Source organism: Pan troglodytes, chromosome 5 (assembly GCF_028858775.2).
Source record: "Pan troglodytes isolate AG18354 chromosome 5, NHGRI_mPanTro3-v2.0_pri, whole genome shotgun sequence".
NCBI lineage: Eukaryota > Metazoa > Chordata > Mammalia > Primates > Hominidae > Pan > Pan troglodytes.
In genome coordinates this window covers 38,747,607-38,766,732 of record NC_072403.2, presented here as the reverse complement: position 1 = coordinate 38,766,732, position 19,126 = coordinate 38,747,607, and the positions used below count along the sequence as shown (strand labels likewise).

Below are 19,126 nucleotides of genomic sequence, written 5' to 3'. Positions count from 1 at the left end.
CTTCATAAAGTCTTGTTAAAACTTTGACAACAGTCTTATTTTTACATTCCTTTAATCAAGAAGGACAGGCCTATGTCCAAATATAGGAGGATGTATTAGTTTGCTAGGGCTACCATAAGAAATACCACAGACTGAATGGCTTAAACAACATAAACTTATTGCCTCCTGGCTCTGGAGGCTAGAAATGTGAGATCAAGGTGTCAGCAGGGTTGGTTTCTTCCGAGGTCTCTGTCCTTGGCTGGCAGATGGTTGTCTTTTGCCTGCATCTTCCTATGGACTGCCCCCTGTGTATGTATGTCCTAATCTCTTTTTATATGGATACTAGCTATATTAGGACCTACTTTCATAACCTCATTTTCACTTAATTATCTTTTTAAAGACTCTAACTCCAAAAAAAATTCACGTTCTGAGGTACTGGGTTTATTCAACATTATGAATTTATAGGGGGAACACAGTTCAGCCCAAAAAGAGGAAAATGGGGCAAAGGGAAAATCCTTCTTCTCCATCTTCTTTCCTGTTCTCTCTCAAAGGCCAAGGTGAGTGAGAGCAACATTGGATCATGGGATCTTGGTTGCCCTGCAACTCAAGAGATATCTGGCTTCAACGTTAGCAGTGAGCAACAGCAGAGCTGAGAACAGTGGTATAGAACTGAGTCACACTGAGTCAGGCTACATTTCCCAGGCTAATTTGCAAACCAGAATTCCAGATATAATTTTTATTCACTCAAACTTTCCACTCATGAACTTCTTAAATATATTTTGAAAAACTATGCACATCCTCATACGTGTTTTTTAAATTTAACTTTTTATTTTGAGGTAATTAGAGAGTGACATGCAGTTGTAATAAATAATACAGACAGAACCTTTTACCCTTTAATCCAGTTTCCCTGATGGTAACATCTTGTAACACTTCAGTACAGTATTGCAATCAGGATATTGACATTTGTGTCAATGTCAATATTACAGTCAAGACAGTATTTTTGTCACTCCAAGTATCCCTTATCTTGCCCTTTTATGGTCGGTTCACCTCCTTCCCACCCCCATCACTTCCTTAACCACTGGCAACTATGAATTTTTTCTCTATTTCTGTACTTTTGTCATTTCAAGCTTCTTAGTACAAAATGTTATACAAATGGATTGTGCTTTTTTTTCTTTTCAATAAAGTTTATTTTATTTATTTATTTATTTATTTATTTATTTATTTATTTATTTATTTATTTTGAGATAGAGTCTTACTCTGTCACCCAGGCTGGAGTGCAGTGGCACCATCTCAGCTCACTGCAACCTCCACCTCCAAGGTTCGAGTGATGTTCATGAGTCAGCCTCCCAAGTAGCTGGGATTACAAGCATGTGCCGTCTTGCTTAGCTCATTTTTGTATTTTTCGTAGAGACGGGTTCCACCATGTTGGCCAGCTGGTCTCGAACTCCTGACCTCAAGTGATCTGCCTGCCTCGGCCTCCCAAAGTGCTGGGATTACAGGCGTGAGCCACCACGCCCAGCCTGGATTATGCTTTTGATGTCAAGCCTACGAATTCTTTGCCTGGCCCTACATCTCAAAGATTTTCTCCTATTTTTCTAAAATTTTAATAGTTTTACACTTCACATTTACTCTGTAATCCATCTTTTTTGTTTGTTTATCTATTTTTAGAGATGGGGTCTTGCTCTGTTGCTCAGGCTGGAGTGAAGTGACGTGATCACAGCTCACTGCAGTATGTAACCTTTTGGGACTGGCATTTTTCACTCAGTATAACTCTCTGGAGATTCATCCAGGTTGTTGTGTGTATCAGTCATTCTTTTTTATTGCTGAGTATTATTTCATGGTATAAGTGTACAATAGTTGGTTTAACCATTTACCTGTTAAAGGATATCTGGGTTATCTTTGGCTACAATGAGTAGGCAGTTAGACAAACATTTGCATACAAGGTTTTGTGTGAAGGCATTGTCTGTGCTTGTGTATTTGTGTATGCAAGTTTTCATTTCTTGGGGCTAAATACCCAGGAGTACAGTTGCTGGGCAGGATGGTAGTAGTATGCTTAGTTGTTGGATTTTTGTTGTTGTTGTTGGTTTTGTTTTGTTTTTAAGAAACTGCCAAATCATCTTCCAGAGTGGCTGTACCATTTTATATTCCCATCAGAAATTATGAGAGATCCAGTATCTCCTCTTCCTTGCCAGCATTTAGCATTGTCGCTTTTTTTTTTTTTTTTTGAGAAAGAGTTTCACTCTTGTTGCCCAGGCTAGGTACAATGGCGCCATCTCTGCTCACCGAAACCTCTGTCTCCCGCATTCAAGTGATTCTCCTGCCTCAGTCTCCCGAGTAGCTGGGACTACAAGCATGTGCCACCACACCTGGCTACTTTTGTATTTTCAGTAGAGACGGGGTTTCTTCATGTTGGCCAGGCTGGTCTCAAACTCCCGACCTCAGGTCATCTGCCCACCTCGGCCTCACAAAGTGCTGGGATTACAGGCGTGAGCCACCGCACCCAGCCCATTGTCACTATTTTTATTTTAGCCATCCTGATAGGTGTGGAGCGATTATCTCACTGTGGTTTTAATTTGCATTTCCCTAATGGCTAATGATGTTGAACAACTTTTCATGTGCTAATTTGCCATTTTTATATCCTCCTTAGTGAAATATTACCTTAAGTCTTTTGCCTATTTTCTAATTGGATTTTTAATGTGTTTTCTTTGTTGAGTTTTGAGAGTTCTTTATATACTCTAGATACTAGTCCTTTGTTCAATGCATAGTTTGCAAATATTTTCTCCTACTGTGTAGCTCATTTTTTCATCCACTTACCAGATCTTCACAAAGCAACAGTTTTACATTTTGATGAAATCCAATTTATCAGTTTTTCCTTTCATAGATCATGCTCTCAATGTCAAGCCTAAGAATTCTTTGCCTAGACCTATATCTCAAATATTTTCTATTTTTCTAAACTTTTAAGAGTTTTATGCTTTACATTTACTCCATAATCCATTGTTTATTTATTTTAATTAATTGTATCTGGTAAAGGTTAAGGTATTGCATTTCTCTGACAATTTTTTTTTTTTTGAAACAGAGTCTTGCTCAGTCACCCAGGCTAGAGTACAGTGGTGTGTCACAGCTTATGACAGCCTCGAACTCCTGGGCTCAAGCAATCCTCCTGCCTCAGCATCCCAAGTAGCTGGGACTACAGGCAGGAGCCACCACATCAACATAATTTTTCATTTTTGTGTATAGACAGGGTCTTGCTATCTTACCCAGGCTGGTCTTGAACTCCTGGACTCAAGCAATCCAATCCAGTTGGAATTAAATTTTTCATAAGGCGTGAGACTTAGGTCAAGTTTCATTTTTATTTTATTGTCTTACCTATGGATGCCCAATTGTTCCATTTCACCATTGTTCAATTCACTATTTGTGAAAAAGCCTATTTTTCTTCCATTGACTTCCTTTTGCACCTCTTTCAAAAATCATTTGGGCAGATTGTGTGGGTCTTTTTCTACGTTCTCTATTTTGTTCCACTGATTTGTGTGTCCATTCCTCTGCTAGTAACACACAGTCTTGATTACTGTAGCTATAAAACAATACTTGAAATAGGGCAGACTGATTTTCACTCACTTTATTCTTCTTTTTCAAGAATGTTTTAGGCGTCGGCGTCGCTCCCGCCCTGGAGCTCTAGGCCCGCTTTTCCCCGCTTGGGTCTGGCGTCGGGGTCATTGTGTCTTGACAACCGCTCCGGTACCCCTTTCCGAGGCAGCAGTTGCGGCCGCTTTAGCCTTGAGCGGGCTACGCGTCTGCCTGCTGGTCTCTGCTAGTGCCGACCCTTCTCTTCGCGGACCCCACGCCAAGCAGCGACCCTGAGCCGACAGGCGGAGCACCCAGCAATGGCGGCCTCCACGGCCTCGCAACGGCCCCTCAAGGGGATCCTGAAGGACAAGACCTCTACGACTTCCTCTATGGTGGCGTCGGCCCAACAGCCCCGTGGGAGTGTCCACGAGCAGCTGAGCAAAAAATCCCAGAAGTGGGATGAAATGAACATGCTGGCGACATATCGTCCAGCAGACAAGGACTATGGTTTAATGAAAATAGATGAACCAAGCACTCCTTACCATAGTACGATGGGTGATGATGAAGATGCATGTAGTGATACAGAAACCACTGAAGCTATGGCAACAGATAGCTTGGCTAAGAACTTAGCTGCTGCTGAAGGCTTGGAGCCAAAGTATCAGGTCAGGAACAAGAAAGCAGTGGAGAGGAGGATAGTGACCTCTCACCTGAAGAACGAGAAAAAAAGCGACAATTTGAAATGAAAAGGACGCTTCACTACAATGAAGGACTCAATATCAAACTAGCTAGACAATTAATTTCAAAAGACCTACACGATGATGACGAAGTTGAAGAAATGTTAGAGACTGCACATGGAGAAAGCATGAATACGGAAGAATCAAATCAAGGATCTACTGCAAGTGACCAACAGCAAAATAAATCACGAAGTTCATAGAAGAGGTTTGTTCAACACTCTTATTGTTTGTTAGATATGAACCCCGTTGCTATAATACATTGCTTCTCGTTCTCCACAAGTCATGACTTAAGTACCAAAATGCATACCAGTTATTATATATTGCCAAGAATTAAATGAAAACCTTAAAGACTGATTAGACTGAAAATGCCTAATTGATATATATATTCTTGTGCCTAGTACTTTTACCACAAATACGGTGTAATATCATCAGTCCAAAACTGTATTACTTTTGTAAAAACACTGGTTAATTTGTATATTATATAGCTTTTCATGCTTTAGAGGTTAAACAATATCTTTGGGGGGGAACTAATTTATTTTCATCACTCTAAATGTGGTGATAGCTCTTATAAAGTTTGTTGACTTTTTTTTTTTTAACCAAAAGCCAATTGAACAACAGGATATATATGCTGATAAATATTCAGGCTGAATAGTATTTTAACACTTGTCTTCAACTTGATTTGTCTGTTTAATTGAAAAGGATTGTGATCTGGCGCGGTGGCTCACGCCTGTAATCCCAGCACTTTGGGAGGCCGAGGCGGGTGGATCACGAGGTCAGGAGATCGAGACCATCCTGACTACCACGGTGAAACCCCGTCTCTACTAAAAAAAAATACAAAAAACTAGCCAGGCGTGGTGGCGGGCGCCTGTAGTCCCAGCTACTCGGGAGGCTGAGGAGGGAGAATGGCGTGAACCCGGGAGGCGGAGCTTGCAGTGAGCCGAGATCGTGTCACTGTACTCCAGCCTGGGCGACAGAGCGAGACTCCGTCTCAAAAAAAAAAAAAAAAAGAAAGAAAAGGATTGTAAGAGTTACTGTTACATTTTCTGGCCTACTACCTTTAAAATTCCTGTTACATTTTCTGGCCTACTACCTTTAAAATTCCTGTTGCATTTCTTTGTATTTACAAGGAAAAGACTGAACTTTTTCTCATCAAAACTAGATTTTTTCTCACAGGTTAAACTTGCACTAATGTCTGCTCTTTTTTTTTAATGTTTTTGGTACACTGGGCAGACTTCAGTTTTTTAAAAAATAAACATTCTAATGCAGCTATCTTGGCATTCCCTATAAACACCTGTCTTAACCTCCTACTTTTATTTCCTACTCCTTTCCACACACATGCACACAATCCTTTACCTTTTAAAGAATCATTAAGACTGTCACACATTAGGAACTCTTTCGCTCACTCCTCTGTCATTTGCTGCAATATTGAAATTCTTATTTTGACCATCAATGCCTATTAATTCTTCTAATACATGAAGAAAATGATTGAGTAGCAGCAGTACTATAGGCGGGAAATACAGTTTAACTGCTGAATTTTTATACCTCTCTGATTTATAGCTTGCTAATTAAATTGCTATTATTAGTTTGTTTGGCTTAATTAGACTTAAGAAAACAACAGGTTTTTTTTTTTTTTGAGGTTTTTTTTTGTTTGTTTGTTTTGCATGAGGAGAGAATTGTATGTAACCAGTGATATGATTATTCCTGAATGTACAGACAGAAGTAAGCCTGGACATTGTTTAATTTAAAAACTTTAGTCCCTGCTTTAAGGGAATATGATAATGTATACTATGACAAATGTACTTTATTCTTCTAACACAGTAAGAATTACTTGGAACTTTTTCCTGAAACTAAGTGCAGGAAAGCCCTGTGTGTCTTGGTTTAGTGATGGTTTCATTTCTAGCCATACAATTGATGGATTGTATACAATTTTTGTTAGTGCCAAAATAATCTGTTATATGAACAGACTTCTAAAATAATTTCTGTATATTATATACGTAAGAAGGCTTTTATTAAACAGCTTATTTTCCACTTGCAAGTTTATGGAAATATCAATATGTCAAAATAAAAAGTGGGAGAATTCTTTGCTGTTAGAAGAATGTACTTATTATTTTGATTTCTTAAATGGTACATAATCAAAGTACTGCTGAACTATAGGTGCAGTATTCTACTAAACATTTCAGCTAATAATACCACTGATTTAGAAACAAAACTGTTTATTTTTGCTTTCTGAATTTAGAATGCTGGGATTACCTGTTTAAATCTGTTTTAGGGAATATAGAGATTAAGTCTGTACATACTTGTGTACATATATTCATGCACCTTCTGATTTTGGTTTTCTCGTTTTTGAGTTCTTAGAAAGTATCCACATACTCTTCTTTTTGTAGAAGTAGCTGTTTTAGAGAGAAGAAAAGGATGAGACTTTAAATAGTTGATTCTTTTTGTGTTTTCTACAAACTTTTTTGAATTTTAAATCACAAGCAAACTAATTTTCTGGTTTTTAGAAAGTAGATGATGATTTCAGAGGAGTAAGACATGCCAAACAGCATGCTCGGTAGGATTTTAGGTAGTCAAATGCAGCTGAGAAAAAGTATTTTCAAGTCATAAGTTGCTAATTGATATGCTGTGAACTAGTCAAAATACAAACCATATGATTCATGTTAGATTTTCCTCTAGAGATGGATCTGAATGTTCAGTTCTAGCCAAGGTAGATTTTACTTTCAACTTTTTAATCAATATCACTTTCTGTGCTTAACCTCTTTGGTGTTACCTTGTCCATTTTCATTTGTCTAAAATTCTGCAGGGATGACTACAATTTGGCATAATGGTATAAATGAATCGTTAAGGGTAACTTTAAGTTGAAGATTAAAGCAAGATGCCATTTTCCCCATGTCTTTCATTTTGTTTACATTTTTCCCTTTAAGTTAGTATACACTACACATACTACAATAAAATATAATAATATGAAAAAAGAATATTTTAGATATTCTAGTCCCTTTGCCTTTCCATGTAAATTTTAGAATAATCCTACCTATAATTAACAAATCTTGCAAAGATTTTGATTGGAATTGTGTTAAACTTGTATATTGGTTTGGGGAGAATTGACGTATTTACTATATTGAATCTTCCAATCCATGAACAGTATTTCTCTCCACGTAGATAGAGACTGAATAGATCTTCTTTGATATCATTCACCAGCAATACATAGTTTTTAGCTTGCAAGTCTTGCATGTTTTGTTAGATTTACACATAAGTGTTTCATGTATTTGAGTAATTGTAAATAATATATTTATATTTTTGGGCCAGGCACGGTGGCTCACGCCTGTAATCCCAGCACTTTGGGAGGCCAAGGTGGGCGGATCACAAGGTCAGGAGATCGAGACCATCCTGGCTAACACGGTGAAACCCCGTCTCTACTAAAAATACAAAAAATTAGCCGGGCATGGTGGTAGGCGTCTGTAGTCCCAGCTACTCCGGAGGCTGAGGCAGGAGAATGGCGTGAATCCGGGAGGCGGAGCTTGTGGTGAGCCGAGATCGTGCCACTGCACTCCAGCCTGGGCGACAGAGCGAGACTCCGTCTCAAAAAAAAAAAAAAAAAAAAAAAAAAAAAAATATATATATATATATATATATGTATATGTATCACTTGTTCATTGTGAGTATGTAGAAATACAATTGATACTGGTTTATCCTGTATTCTGTTAATTTGCTGAAATCACATATTCTAGAAGTTTTTCTGTAGCTCCTTGTGATTTTCTACATAAACAATCATGTCACTTACAAATGGGAGCTGTTTATTTCTTACTTCACAATCTGTATGCCTTTAATCTCCTTTTTCATGCCTATTGCACTGTCTAGAACTTCCAACACTGTGAATAAGAGTGGTGAGAGTGGACATTCTTGCCTTGTTCCTGATTTTAGGTAGAAACTATTCAGTCTTTCAGAATCAAGTATGTTCACCATAGGATTTTTGTAGACGATCTTTATCAAGTAAAGAAAGATCTCCTCTACTCCTGTATTTCTGAGATTAAAAAAAAATAATGAATGGGTGTTAAAGTGGGTTAAATACTTTTTCTTCATCAATTGATATGAACAAGTAAATTTTCCTCTTCAGCCTATAATATGATGGATTACATTAATTAATTGTGAATATCCAACCAGCTTTGCATCCCTGGGATAACTCTCACGTGGTCATTGTATATAATTCTTTTATATGTTGGTAAATTCCACTTGCTAATATTTTGTTAAAGATTGCTGCATCATGAGGAATATTAGTCTACAGTTTTCTTTTCTTCCCATTGTCATTGTTTGGTTTTGGTATTGAGGTAATTCTAGCTTTAAAAAATAAACTAGGAAATGCTTCCTCTGCTTCTATTTTCTGGAAGAGATTAATTGGTGTTAATTCTTCTTTAAATCTTTGGTAGAATTCTTCATTGAAACTATTTGTTCCTAAATATTTCCTTTTGTGAATTTTTAAATTATGAATTCAATTTCCTTAATAGGTGTAGACATTTTTAAATTATTTCATATTTAGTGAGTTGTGGCACTTTATATTTTTTGAGAAAATGATCCATTTAATTTGTGTCAAATTTATGTGTGTAGAATTGTTCATAGTATTCTTTTATTATCCTTTTGATGTCTGTAAAATCTTTGATGATATCCCATTTCATTTCTGATGTTGGTAGCTTCTATCTTCTGTCTTCTTTCTTTCTTTCTGAGTCTTGCTAGTGGTTTGCCAATTTTATTAATCTTTCAAAGAGCCAGCTCTTTGCTTCATTGATTTTTTTTTTGCTTTTGTTTTTCTGTTTTCAGTTTCATTGTTCTGCTTGCTTTTTATTTTGTTATTCTTTTACTAGATTCTTGAGGTGAGAGTTTAGATTATTGGTGTGAGACTTTTCCTCTTTTCCAATGTATGCAGTTAGTGCTTTAAATTTACTTCTCAAATGCAAATCAAAACCACAATGAAATGCCATCTCACGCCAGTCAGAATGGCGATTATTAAAAACTCAAGAAACAACAGATGCTGACAAGGTTGCGGAGAAATAGAAATGCTTTTACATTGTTGATGGAATGTAAATTAGTTCAACCATTGTGGAAGACAGTGTGGCAATTCCTCAAAGATCTAGAACCAGAAATACCATTTGACCCAGCAATCCCATTACTGAGTATATACCCAAAGGAATACAAATCATTCTATTACAAAGATACATGCACGTGTATATTCATTGCAGTACTATTCACAGTAGCAAAGACATGGAATCAACCCAACTGCCCATCAATGACAGACTGGATAAGGAAAATGTACATATGCACCATGGAATACTATACAGCCATAAAAAGGAATAAGATCCTGTTATTTGCAGAGACATGGATGAAGCTGGAAGCCATTATCCTCATCAAACTAATGCAGGAACAGGAAACCAAACACCACATGTTCTCACTTATAAGTGGGAGCTGAACAATGAGAACACAAGGACACAGGGAGGGGAAAAACACACACTGGGGTCTGTCTGGGGCGAGGTTGGGGGTAGGGAGAGCATCAGGAAAAATAGCTAATGCATGCTTGGCTTAATACCTAGGTGATGGGTTGATTTGTGCAGCAAACCACCATGGCACATGTTTACCTATGTAACAAACCTGCACATCCTGCACATGTACCCTGGAACTTAAATTTACCTCTTATAACTACTATAACTGTATCCCACAAATTCTGATATGGCATATTTTCATTTTTGTTTAGTTGTGTTTATTGTGTGTATTTTTTAAAAATTTCCTTGAGACTTCCTCCTTGACCCATGTATTTCTAAGTGTGTTGTTTTGTCTCCAGATGTTTAGATATTTTCCTGTTGTTGATTTCTGGTTTGGTTCCATTGTGGTAGGAGAACCCTTTCTTTATGATTTTATTTAAAAAATTTGTTGGTCTTTTATTGTCTTAGATATGGTCTATCTTGGCATATATTCTGTGGGCACTTAAAAAAATGTTATTCTGGCTGGGTGCAGTGGCTCATGCCTGCAATCCCAGCACTTTGGGAGGCTGAGGTGGGTGGATCACCTGAGGTCAGGAGTTTGAGACCAGCCTGACCAACATGGTGAAACCTCATCTACACACACACAAAAAAAATAAATAAATAAATAAAAAATTAGCCAGGCATGGTGGTGTGTGCCTGTAATCTCAGCTACTCAGGAGGCTGAGGCAGGAGAATTGCTTGAACCTGGGAGGCAGAGGTTGCAATGAGCTGAGATCATGCCATTGCACTCCAGTGTGGGCAATAAGAGCAAAACTCCATCTCAAAAAAAAAAAAAAAGTGTATTCTGCCATGGAATACTATGCAGCCATAAAAAGAATGAGATCATGTCTTTTGCAGGGACATGGATGGAGCTGGAGGCCATTATCCTTAGCAAACTATTGCAGGAACAGAAAACCAAATACTGCATGTTCTCATAAGTGGGGGCTAAATGATGGACACATGGACACAGAGAGGAAAAACACATACTGGGGCCTATTGGAGGGTGGAGGTTGGGAGGAGGCAGAGGATCAGGAAAAATAACTAATGGGTACTAGACTTAATTCCTGGATGATGAAATAATCTGTACAACAAACCTCCATGACACTGTTTACCTATGTAACAGACCTGCACATGTACCCCTGAACCTAAAATAAAAGGAAAAAAAAAAGAAAAAAGAAAAAAGAAAATCTCGTGGAATCTACTAAAAGCAAGGAAAAAGAAAATAATGTATCTTCTGTTGTTGGGTGGTGTGTTCTATAAATGTTGATTAGATCTTACGGTTTGATGTTGTTTATTCTTCTATGTTTTTTCTCAATTTTTGTCCATTTGTTTAATCAATTGTTGAGAGAAAACTATTGAAGTCTTCAACTATCATTGTTGACTTGCCTATTTTCTTTTCAGTTCTATCAGTTTTTGCTTTACATAATTTGCAGCCCTGTTGTTTGGTGCATACAAATTTAAGATTGCTATGTCTTTCTGGTAGATTTACCCTTTTATTATTACATAGTGTTCCTATCCATTTCTAGTAATTTTCTTTGTTCTAAATTTATTTGATATTAATATAGCCTCCCTTTATTATTTTTTGCCTGATATGTTTTTCTATCCTTTAACTTATAAACCGCCTATATCATTATATTTGAAGTGAGTTTATCATAAACAGCAAATAATTGAGTCTTTTTTTTTTTTTGAGACAGAGTCTTGCTCTGTTGCCCAGGCTGGAGTGCAGCGGTGTGAAGTGGTGTGATCTCAGCTCACTGCAACCTCCACCTCCCGGGTTCAAGAGATTCTCCTGCCTCAGCCTCCTGAGTAGCTGGGGCTACAGGCTTGTGCCACCACAGCTGGCTAATTTTTGTACCTTTAGTAAAGATGGAGTTTCACCATGTTAGCCAGGATGGTCATCTCCTGACCTTGTGATCCACCTGCTTTGGCCTCCCAAAGTGTTGGGATTACAGGCGTGAGCCACCGCACCCGACAGAGTCATATTTTTAAATCTATTCTGCCAAGCTCTGTCTCTTAAAATTGATGTATTTAGGCGATTTATATTTCCTATAATATTGTTATGTCCAGGCTTAAGTCTGACATTTTATTTTTTGTTTTCTGTTTGTTCTCTCTGTTTTTCATTTCTTTGTTTTCTTTTTCATTGCTTCCTAAATAATTTTAAAATTCCATTTCAATTTATCTATAGCTGTGTGTGTGTATGTGTGTGTACCTCTTTGGATAGCTCTTTTAGTGGTTGTTCTAGGTATTACATTATATTTATGTAACTTATTTATTGTCATTAATTACCAGTCAAGTGATGTGTAGAAATTTCTTCTCCCTTTATGTTTGTTTACCCTCCCTCATTTATAATTGCCTGTAATGTTTTCTCTATATACATTTATAACCATATGATACAGTATTATACGTTTTTCTTCAATCCTATAATTTAGATAACTCAAGAGAAGAAGTAAAGTCCATTTTTTAACCCATATTTTTTCTTGCCATGTTCTTTCTTCCTTCCTGATGTTCCAACTGTCCTTAAGTTAACTTTTTGTTTTTTTAGGGTAGACCTGTTAGTGACAAATTCTGTTAGTTTTTCCTCATCTGTGTATGTCTTAATTTCCCTGGATATTTTTGCTGATACAGTGTTCTAAGTTGATATTTTTTTTCCTTTCAGCACTGGAAAAAGGTGGTGACCTCCTTCGGGCTTACACAGTTTCTGATGAAAATTTTGCTCTGTCATTTTTTTCACCTGTTAGATGTCATTTATCTCACTGCTTTCAAGATTCTTTTTGTCTTTAATTTTTAGTTAATTACTATGGTTTTGGTGTGGCTTTCTTTGGGTTTGTCCTATTTGGAGTTCACTCACCTTCTTAAATCACTAGGTTTATGTCTTCTGCCAAATTTGGGAAGTTTTCAACCATATTTATTTGATAATTTTTTCAGCTTCACTCTCTTTTTCCTCTCATTTTGGGACTCTGAGTACATGAACATTAAATCTTTTGTTATAGCCCCATGGGTCCCTGAGGCTTTGTCCATTTTTTCCAGTGTATTTTCTTTCTTTCTTTTGTTCAGATTGAGATTGCTATTGCTCTGTCTTCAAGGTAGCTAATTCTTTCCTCTGTTCTCTCCTTCTGCTGCTGAGCTTATTTACTGTGCTTTTTATTTTGGCTATTGCACTTTTCAGTTCTAAAATTTCCACGTTTTCTTCTGTATATATCCTATTTTTATGCTGAAACATCCTATTTTTTTCTTTTCTGCTCTTTTCTTCTTCTTTCTTTTTTTAAACCACTGAACTGGACATCCTATTTTTTTCATTCTTTTAAGTGTTAATTGCTCATCAAAGCATTTTAATAATGGTGGCTTTAAAATCTTCATCAGGCTTTTCTTTCCGTTTTGGGATCTATTTTATTGTCTTTTAAAAATTCAATTTGAGATATTCCTGGTTCCTGATATGACAAATAATTTCCAGTTGAAACTTGGACATTTCAGGCATTATGTTATAAGGCTATCGGTCTTATTTAAACTGTTTTAGCTGGCTTCTTTTAACACCTCTCCAGCAGGTAGGCAGGTGAGCTTCATGATGCCAGGTAGGGGTAGGAGTCCAGGCTTCTCACTCTGCCTTCATTGACACCTCAGATAGGTCCCCATTATTACTGAGTGGGAACAGAAATTCTGGCTCCCTATTAGGTGCCCACTAATACCTCTCTGGTTGGTTGGGAGAGGAGTGCCACTTACTATCCCTCACATGACCTTTATTGACAACAAGATGGGACAGTGGAGTGGAGGAGTGAGTGGTAGGTATCAGGGAGTGGTTGCTGGATTAACTCTGGGTGGTGATGAAAATCCTGACTCTCCATTAGTCATTGTCTGACATCACCCTAGAGGAGAGGGGAAGAGATGCTTCATTACTGTTGGGTGAGGTATGGAAGTCTAGGTTTCCACTGACATTTCAGGGGCTTGGGGAAAGGAGTACATTTTCACCAAGAGGGCATGACCATCCTGACTCCCTACTCACTTTCTCTGACACCATCCTGGTGTGTGTGCATGTGTGTGTTGAAGTGTTGGGTTCCTTATGACAGCCTGGTGAGGGTGAAAGTCTAGGCTCCTCATTTGACCTTAGCTGGTGGGGGTGGAGTCGCAGTTTTTTCTGTGGTGTTTGGCTGGCCCCATTACCCAAGATGGAGTGTAGTGGTGCGATCATAGCTCACTGTAACCTCGAACTCCTGGGCTCAAGTGATCCTCCTGCCTCAGCCTTTAGAGTATCTAGGACTATGACACATCGAAGTATGCCTGACTAATTTTATTATTATTATTCATAGAGACAGGGTCTCATTATGTTGCCCAGGTCTGGTCTTGAACTCCTGGCCTCAAGCGATCCTCCTGCCTGGCCTCCTTCCCAAAATTACTTTAAATGATATAATAGCTGACAGCTTGAATAGGTCCTCTTTATTTTGTTGGAGGCAGAGTGTTAGAAGTGACCTAACAAAAAGGATTTGTTTCTTGTCACTAGACTCATTCACTGTGTCAATGAGTGTGTCAGTGGTTTGTGGGAAGCAAACTTAAATGAAAATGTATATTTTTAATTAAATGTTATGAGATGCTTTTTTTTAACTATTGGCTCTTGTGAATTTCAGAAAAATATTGCAAGTCATTTGACTTAGCTACTTAGCTTGCACTCTATGTAAAAATTTTAGAATTTTACCTCTTTGAAAAACTCCTAATATCAATAGTGATATTGTTATTTTGCAGCCTCAAATGACTTTGTTACTTTGGACTAATTTTCACTGAGCTAGTTAATAAGTGACTTTTTATTGTCTAAAAAATTCTTAAGTGTATCATAGAGAGAAAGATTATTGGGTCACTAAGTGGTTTTCTATATATATACCTTTGTCCATATTTAATTTTTGCAGAACTCAAATTAAGGTGGTAAACTCAGTGTGGATATACATTCATGTATTGTATTGATAAGATTAACTACATTTTAAAACTAAAGTGGAAAGCTTTAAACAAAATTGTCATTCAACTATATACGTATTTCTGTAAAACACACACGTAATGATAAATTCGAATTAATAAGCAAAAAAAGGAGAGGATTTGTAATTTAAAATTGATCTTGGAATATACACTCTACACTTAAAGACAGAGAAAAAACTTTTTCTTTCCCTTTAGCATAATCTGCCCAGCTAGCGGGCAGATTCTTATCAGAATGCTCTCACTTAATACCTTGATAACTTTTAGTGCTTTGTGCTGATAGCATCAAGTTTTTAAATTATTTTAAAAACAAACAACAACAAAAAACCATTTGCTTCTGAAACACCTGAAGTTTCTTATAATTGTTACCTTCTTTATGTTTATTTTCAAATGTTTTATTGTCACTCTGGTTATTGAGATATCAAAGTTATAACAATTGCTCACTCTCAGGTACCTATGCACTTAAGTGACCAGTTTCTCTGAAAATTCTTTTTTGTTGTTGCCTTCTTCCAACCTCATACCCTGAATTCAGAATACTAACACTGTCAAGCTATTTTTCACGCCCCCAAATCTTTTTTTCTCACTAGACAGCCACTACCCATTTGGCCACTAGGTGGCGCAAAAGGCTTAATTTTTCACCTTCCTCCGCCTACTGTGAAGGAAGCTAAAAGTAATTAGATGTGTTTGGCATGATTTTTATATTTTAAATTAACGCTGTACTATCAAAAGAGCTACCTGTGTCTCAAACCCACAATGTGGTAAAAGCTGACAAATAAAAAACAGTAGCTCAATTTTCTAGATTAATTTTGTCCAGGTTAAAATATTATTGATATATGTTTTAGTGACCACATAGGTTTCAGTAAGGGTAAAAGGATGCTCTTGTTCGTACTCCAAGTCTGGCATGGTGACTGTCAATACATTCATTCTGAAGAAGATTTTGCTTCTGGGTTTAGCCCTAAAACAGGCCAAATAGAGACGATAAAATAAGTGGAACTGAATTAAAGCATTTCTGAAAAGTTTTATTTGGTTAATTCTGCCCCTTAAGGTCAGAAATTGTGTAGGAAAAGTGTTTCAAAATTATAAATAAGGCAAAATTGTACGTGCTTGATTATTTTATATCACACTTGAACCTTTGCTCATAATTCTGCCTGATCAAAACCTGAGTGTTTCAGGGATTGTAATTTGCCTAAGACGAACCCGGCCAGCCCTGTGCAATTAGAGGTTAATCAGCAGAGAGCTGATAAGGGATGCTGGCTTTCTCTTTTTCTCTGGTAAAGAAGATAACGCCAAGGTTATGATTTTATTGCCCTCTAGCACGTTAGCCATTTTGAATCTCTAGCCTAGAAATTATTTCCTCACAGAGAGATACAGCTCTGTTTTTCAAATACTCTTTGGATCAAGGCTCTTATATTCTTGCTGGTTCCCTCTTTGAGTTTGATAAAACTTTGAAAAGCCTACCAAAGAAATTTCTCTCAGAACTAGACTTCTAGAGAGGAAATGCTGGAACTACGGATGAGAGGCACATGTACAGGCTCAGACCCCGCAGAGACCAGGTCTGATGAGCCACACCACTGCTGCTGCCCCACGGCTTCTAGACGCTGCTGTTGTTTCTGTTGTTAGGACCTGGAGGTTGCTGCAGCCACCACTGAAGACACCTCCTAAACCACTTCTGTTTCAGGAACTTCACTTAAAAAAAAAAGAAAAAAAAAGGAAAAAACCCACCGCTTCCCCAAAAGACAGTTGCATCTTCTGTCACCTTCGCCAGAGAAATAAATACAGTAAAAGGTGCTCTGCAACCCCCACACCCTGGTTCCTCCTGTGGCCGCCTTTGTAACTGAAGTCTTAGGTGGATGAATTTAATTGGTGGAACTTAGGTGCTCTAGCTTCAAAGAAGGCTAGGGGAAGTGAGCTTTCTGGTTTCCACTTTAGGGAGGCAGGACTCAAAAGGTAGGGGAAATTTCACAGTACTCTAAAGGTGTTCAAATCCCATGGGCAGCCAGTAAACATCACAGGTGTGAGGTGCTGGGTGGAGTGGCTGCCGTGAATATGTGTTTTGGTTCATGGACTACATCAGTGGCTCTTAAAGTCCAGTAATTCACAGATTCATGAGAGATAATAAAATGATTATTTTTGTTTTAAGCCATTAAGTTTGGAGTTGGTGTGCTGCACAGCAATAGATAATGGAAACATACAGTATGTATTTCTGCAAGTCTGGCTTCTTCACTTAATATTGTTTCTATGAGATTCATCCATGTTGTTACATTTTCAGTAGTTCATGAAGTTTCATTGTTTCCATAGTACTGTGTTGCATGAATAGACTATGTTTTGTTTATCCATTTACTGTTGAAGAACCATTTTGTTAAACAATTTGAGAGTAATCTGTGGAAATTATGCCACTTGACTCCTAAATATTTTGTCATGTGTAATTTAAGAATAAGGACATTTCTCCTGCAAAACCCTAATACTGTCATCACCCCCAAGATACTTAAAATTGATACCGTATTATCAAACACACAATCCATATTAAAAAATCCCCCATTGTCCCAGTAACACCTAATAGAAATGTCTGTTATTTTAAGCTGGTGTCATTCATTACATGGCAATAGGTAACTAATATGGTGAGTCTGCTTCTTCCAGCAAGGACCCTCAGGGGGGTGTGGTGATTCATAGTTCTCACTCAGACTTCTCTGTGTCTGCTCATATGTCCCTATTTCATATCTCAGGGTCCAGTCTATCCCAACCAGTGGTCTTGCCTTATCACAACAGCCGCTGTTGGATGATGCAACAAACATTTCTACAACTTCATAACCTTTATCATAAGCCCCCGGGCTTGACCCTCAGCCATATCTGTGCTGGGTTGCAGGAGAAAAGGTAGCCTTTAAAACTGCTATAGAGGCATTTACAGTTTTTCATTCATGTCTTGAGTTTGGATTAAAGGCTTTTAATTTGTCTTTTTTCCTTTGTATGCTCTTGAGGGCAGTCTGACGCAGTCAGTCTCTGAAGGTTGGCACAAAAGCCTCCATCGAGTCACCCAGCTTTTGCCTGGTACCTATCCTAACCTAAAACCTTGCCGCATGTTACCTTGGCGAAAGGCCAGTGCCACACTTCAGTGATGATTCAGCTGTCCTACTTGGTTAGAACCGAGTTCACTTCCTTCCTCAACGCTCCTGCCACATTGATCTGGAAGTTTCACCTTGAGCCAAGTGATAGTTAATTTTATGTGTTAACTTGGCTAGGCTATGGTTTCTAGACATTTGAATACCAGTCTAGATATTGCAGTGAAGGTATTTTTTAGATGAGATTTACATTTAAATCAATAGATTTTGGGTAAAGCAGATTACCCTCCATAATGTAAGTGGCCCTTCCAATCAGTTGAAGGTCTTAGGGGCAAAGACTGAGGTCCCCCAAAGAAGAGGGAATTCTGCCTCTGGACCACCTTCAGACTCAAGCCGCAACATCAGCTCTTCCCGGGTCTCCAGCCTACCTGCAGATTTCGACCGTGCCAGCTCCCACAGTAGTATGAGCCAATTACTTAAAATAAATCTCTCTCTGCCAACATCCTATTGGTTCTGCTTCTCTGGAGAATCCCGACTCATACAAGCCACTTTCTATAGAAGGCTGTTTCTTTGAGAAATCCACCCTCTTCTATGTCAACAGAGTTTAGAATCTCCATACTTTATCTCTTCATTTTTGAGAACATAAATTCTGTATTACACATACTTATACTATACTATATATGAAACTTTCATAAACATTGCTGGGCAAAGTTGAATATTGCTGAACCAATTTCCGATGCTTCTGAATAAGTTCAATGGAGTTAAAACATTTTTCTTCTTACATGGTATGTCCAGTGCCCCAGAGCCAGCAGAGTTAAGAACTTGGTAAGGAAGACCAAAGATAATCCATATATTCTAGTTTGTTATATAATATAAAACATGTTTATTAGATTCTAAACGACATAAAAAGAAAATAATACATATGTATCAGTGAGAGAGGTGCAAATTAGGAAGAGAACTAAGGATTATTCTTAATTCCTGCCTTCCTTTCTAAATCCCAATCCCCGATTGAACTCTTTAATTATATTTCCTGTTTATTTTGTTGAATGGAAAAAATGGAAAATTATCTAACATTTGTCATGGAAATATAGGAGAAATTACTCTCAGAGGTATGATGTTATTTAAGTCATTGACATATTGTTAACCTCAGATGCAAATGGTGGAATTAATAATATTCCTCAGTTCATGGTACATAGTCACTGTTGGTCTAGTGCTAGTTTGTAGTTGTATTTGTATTTTTTATTTTTTAGAAACACGGTCTTCCTTTGTCACCCAGGCTGGAGTGCAGTGGTGTGATCACAGCTCACAGTAAGCTCAAACTCCTGGGCTCAAGCAA

General features: G+C 37.7%; 1 protein-coding gene across 1 annotated transcript; it reads left to right on the top strand.

Moving 5' to 3' along the window:
* Nucleotides 1-1,226: 1,226 nt before the first annotated feature.
* On the top strand, nt 1,227-19,126 carry LOC100608046 (putative protein phosphatase inhibitor 2-like protein 1). The gene is given in 3 exon segments (XM_016955232.4): nt 1,227-4,203; nt 4,206-4,482; nt 19,041-19,126. Coding segments are annotated over 2 exon segments (615 nt in total). The 5' UTR covers nt 1,227-3,860; the 3' UTR covers nt 4,478-4,482; nt 19,041-19,126.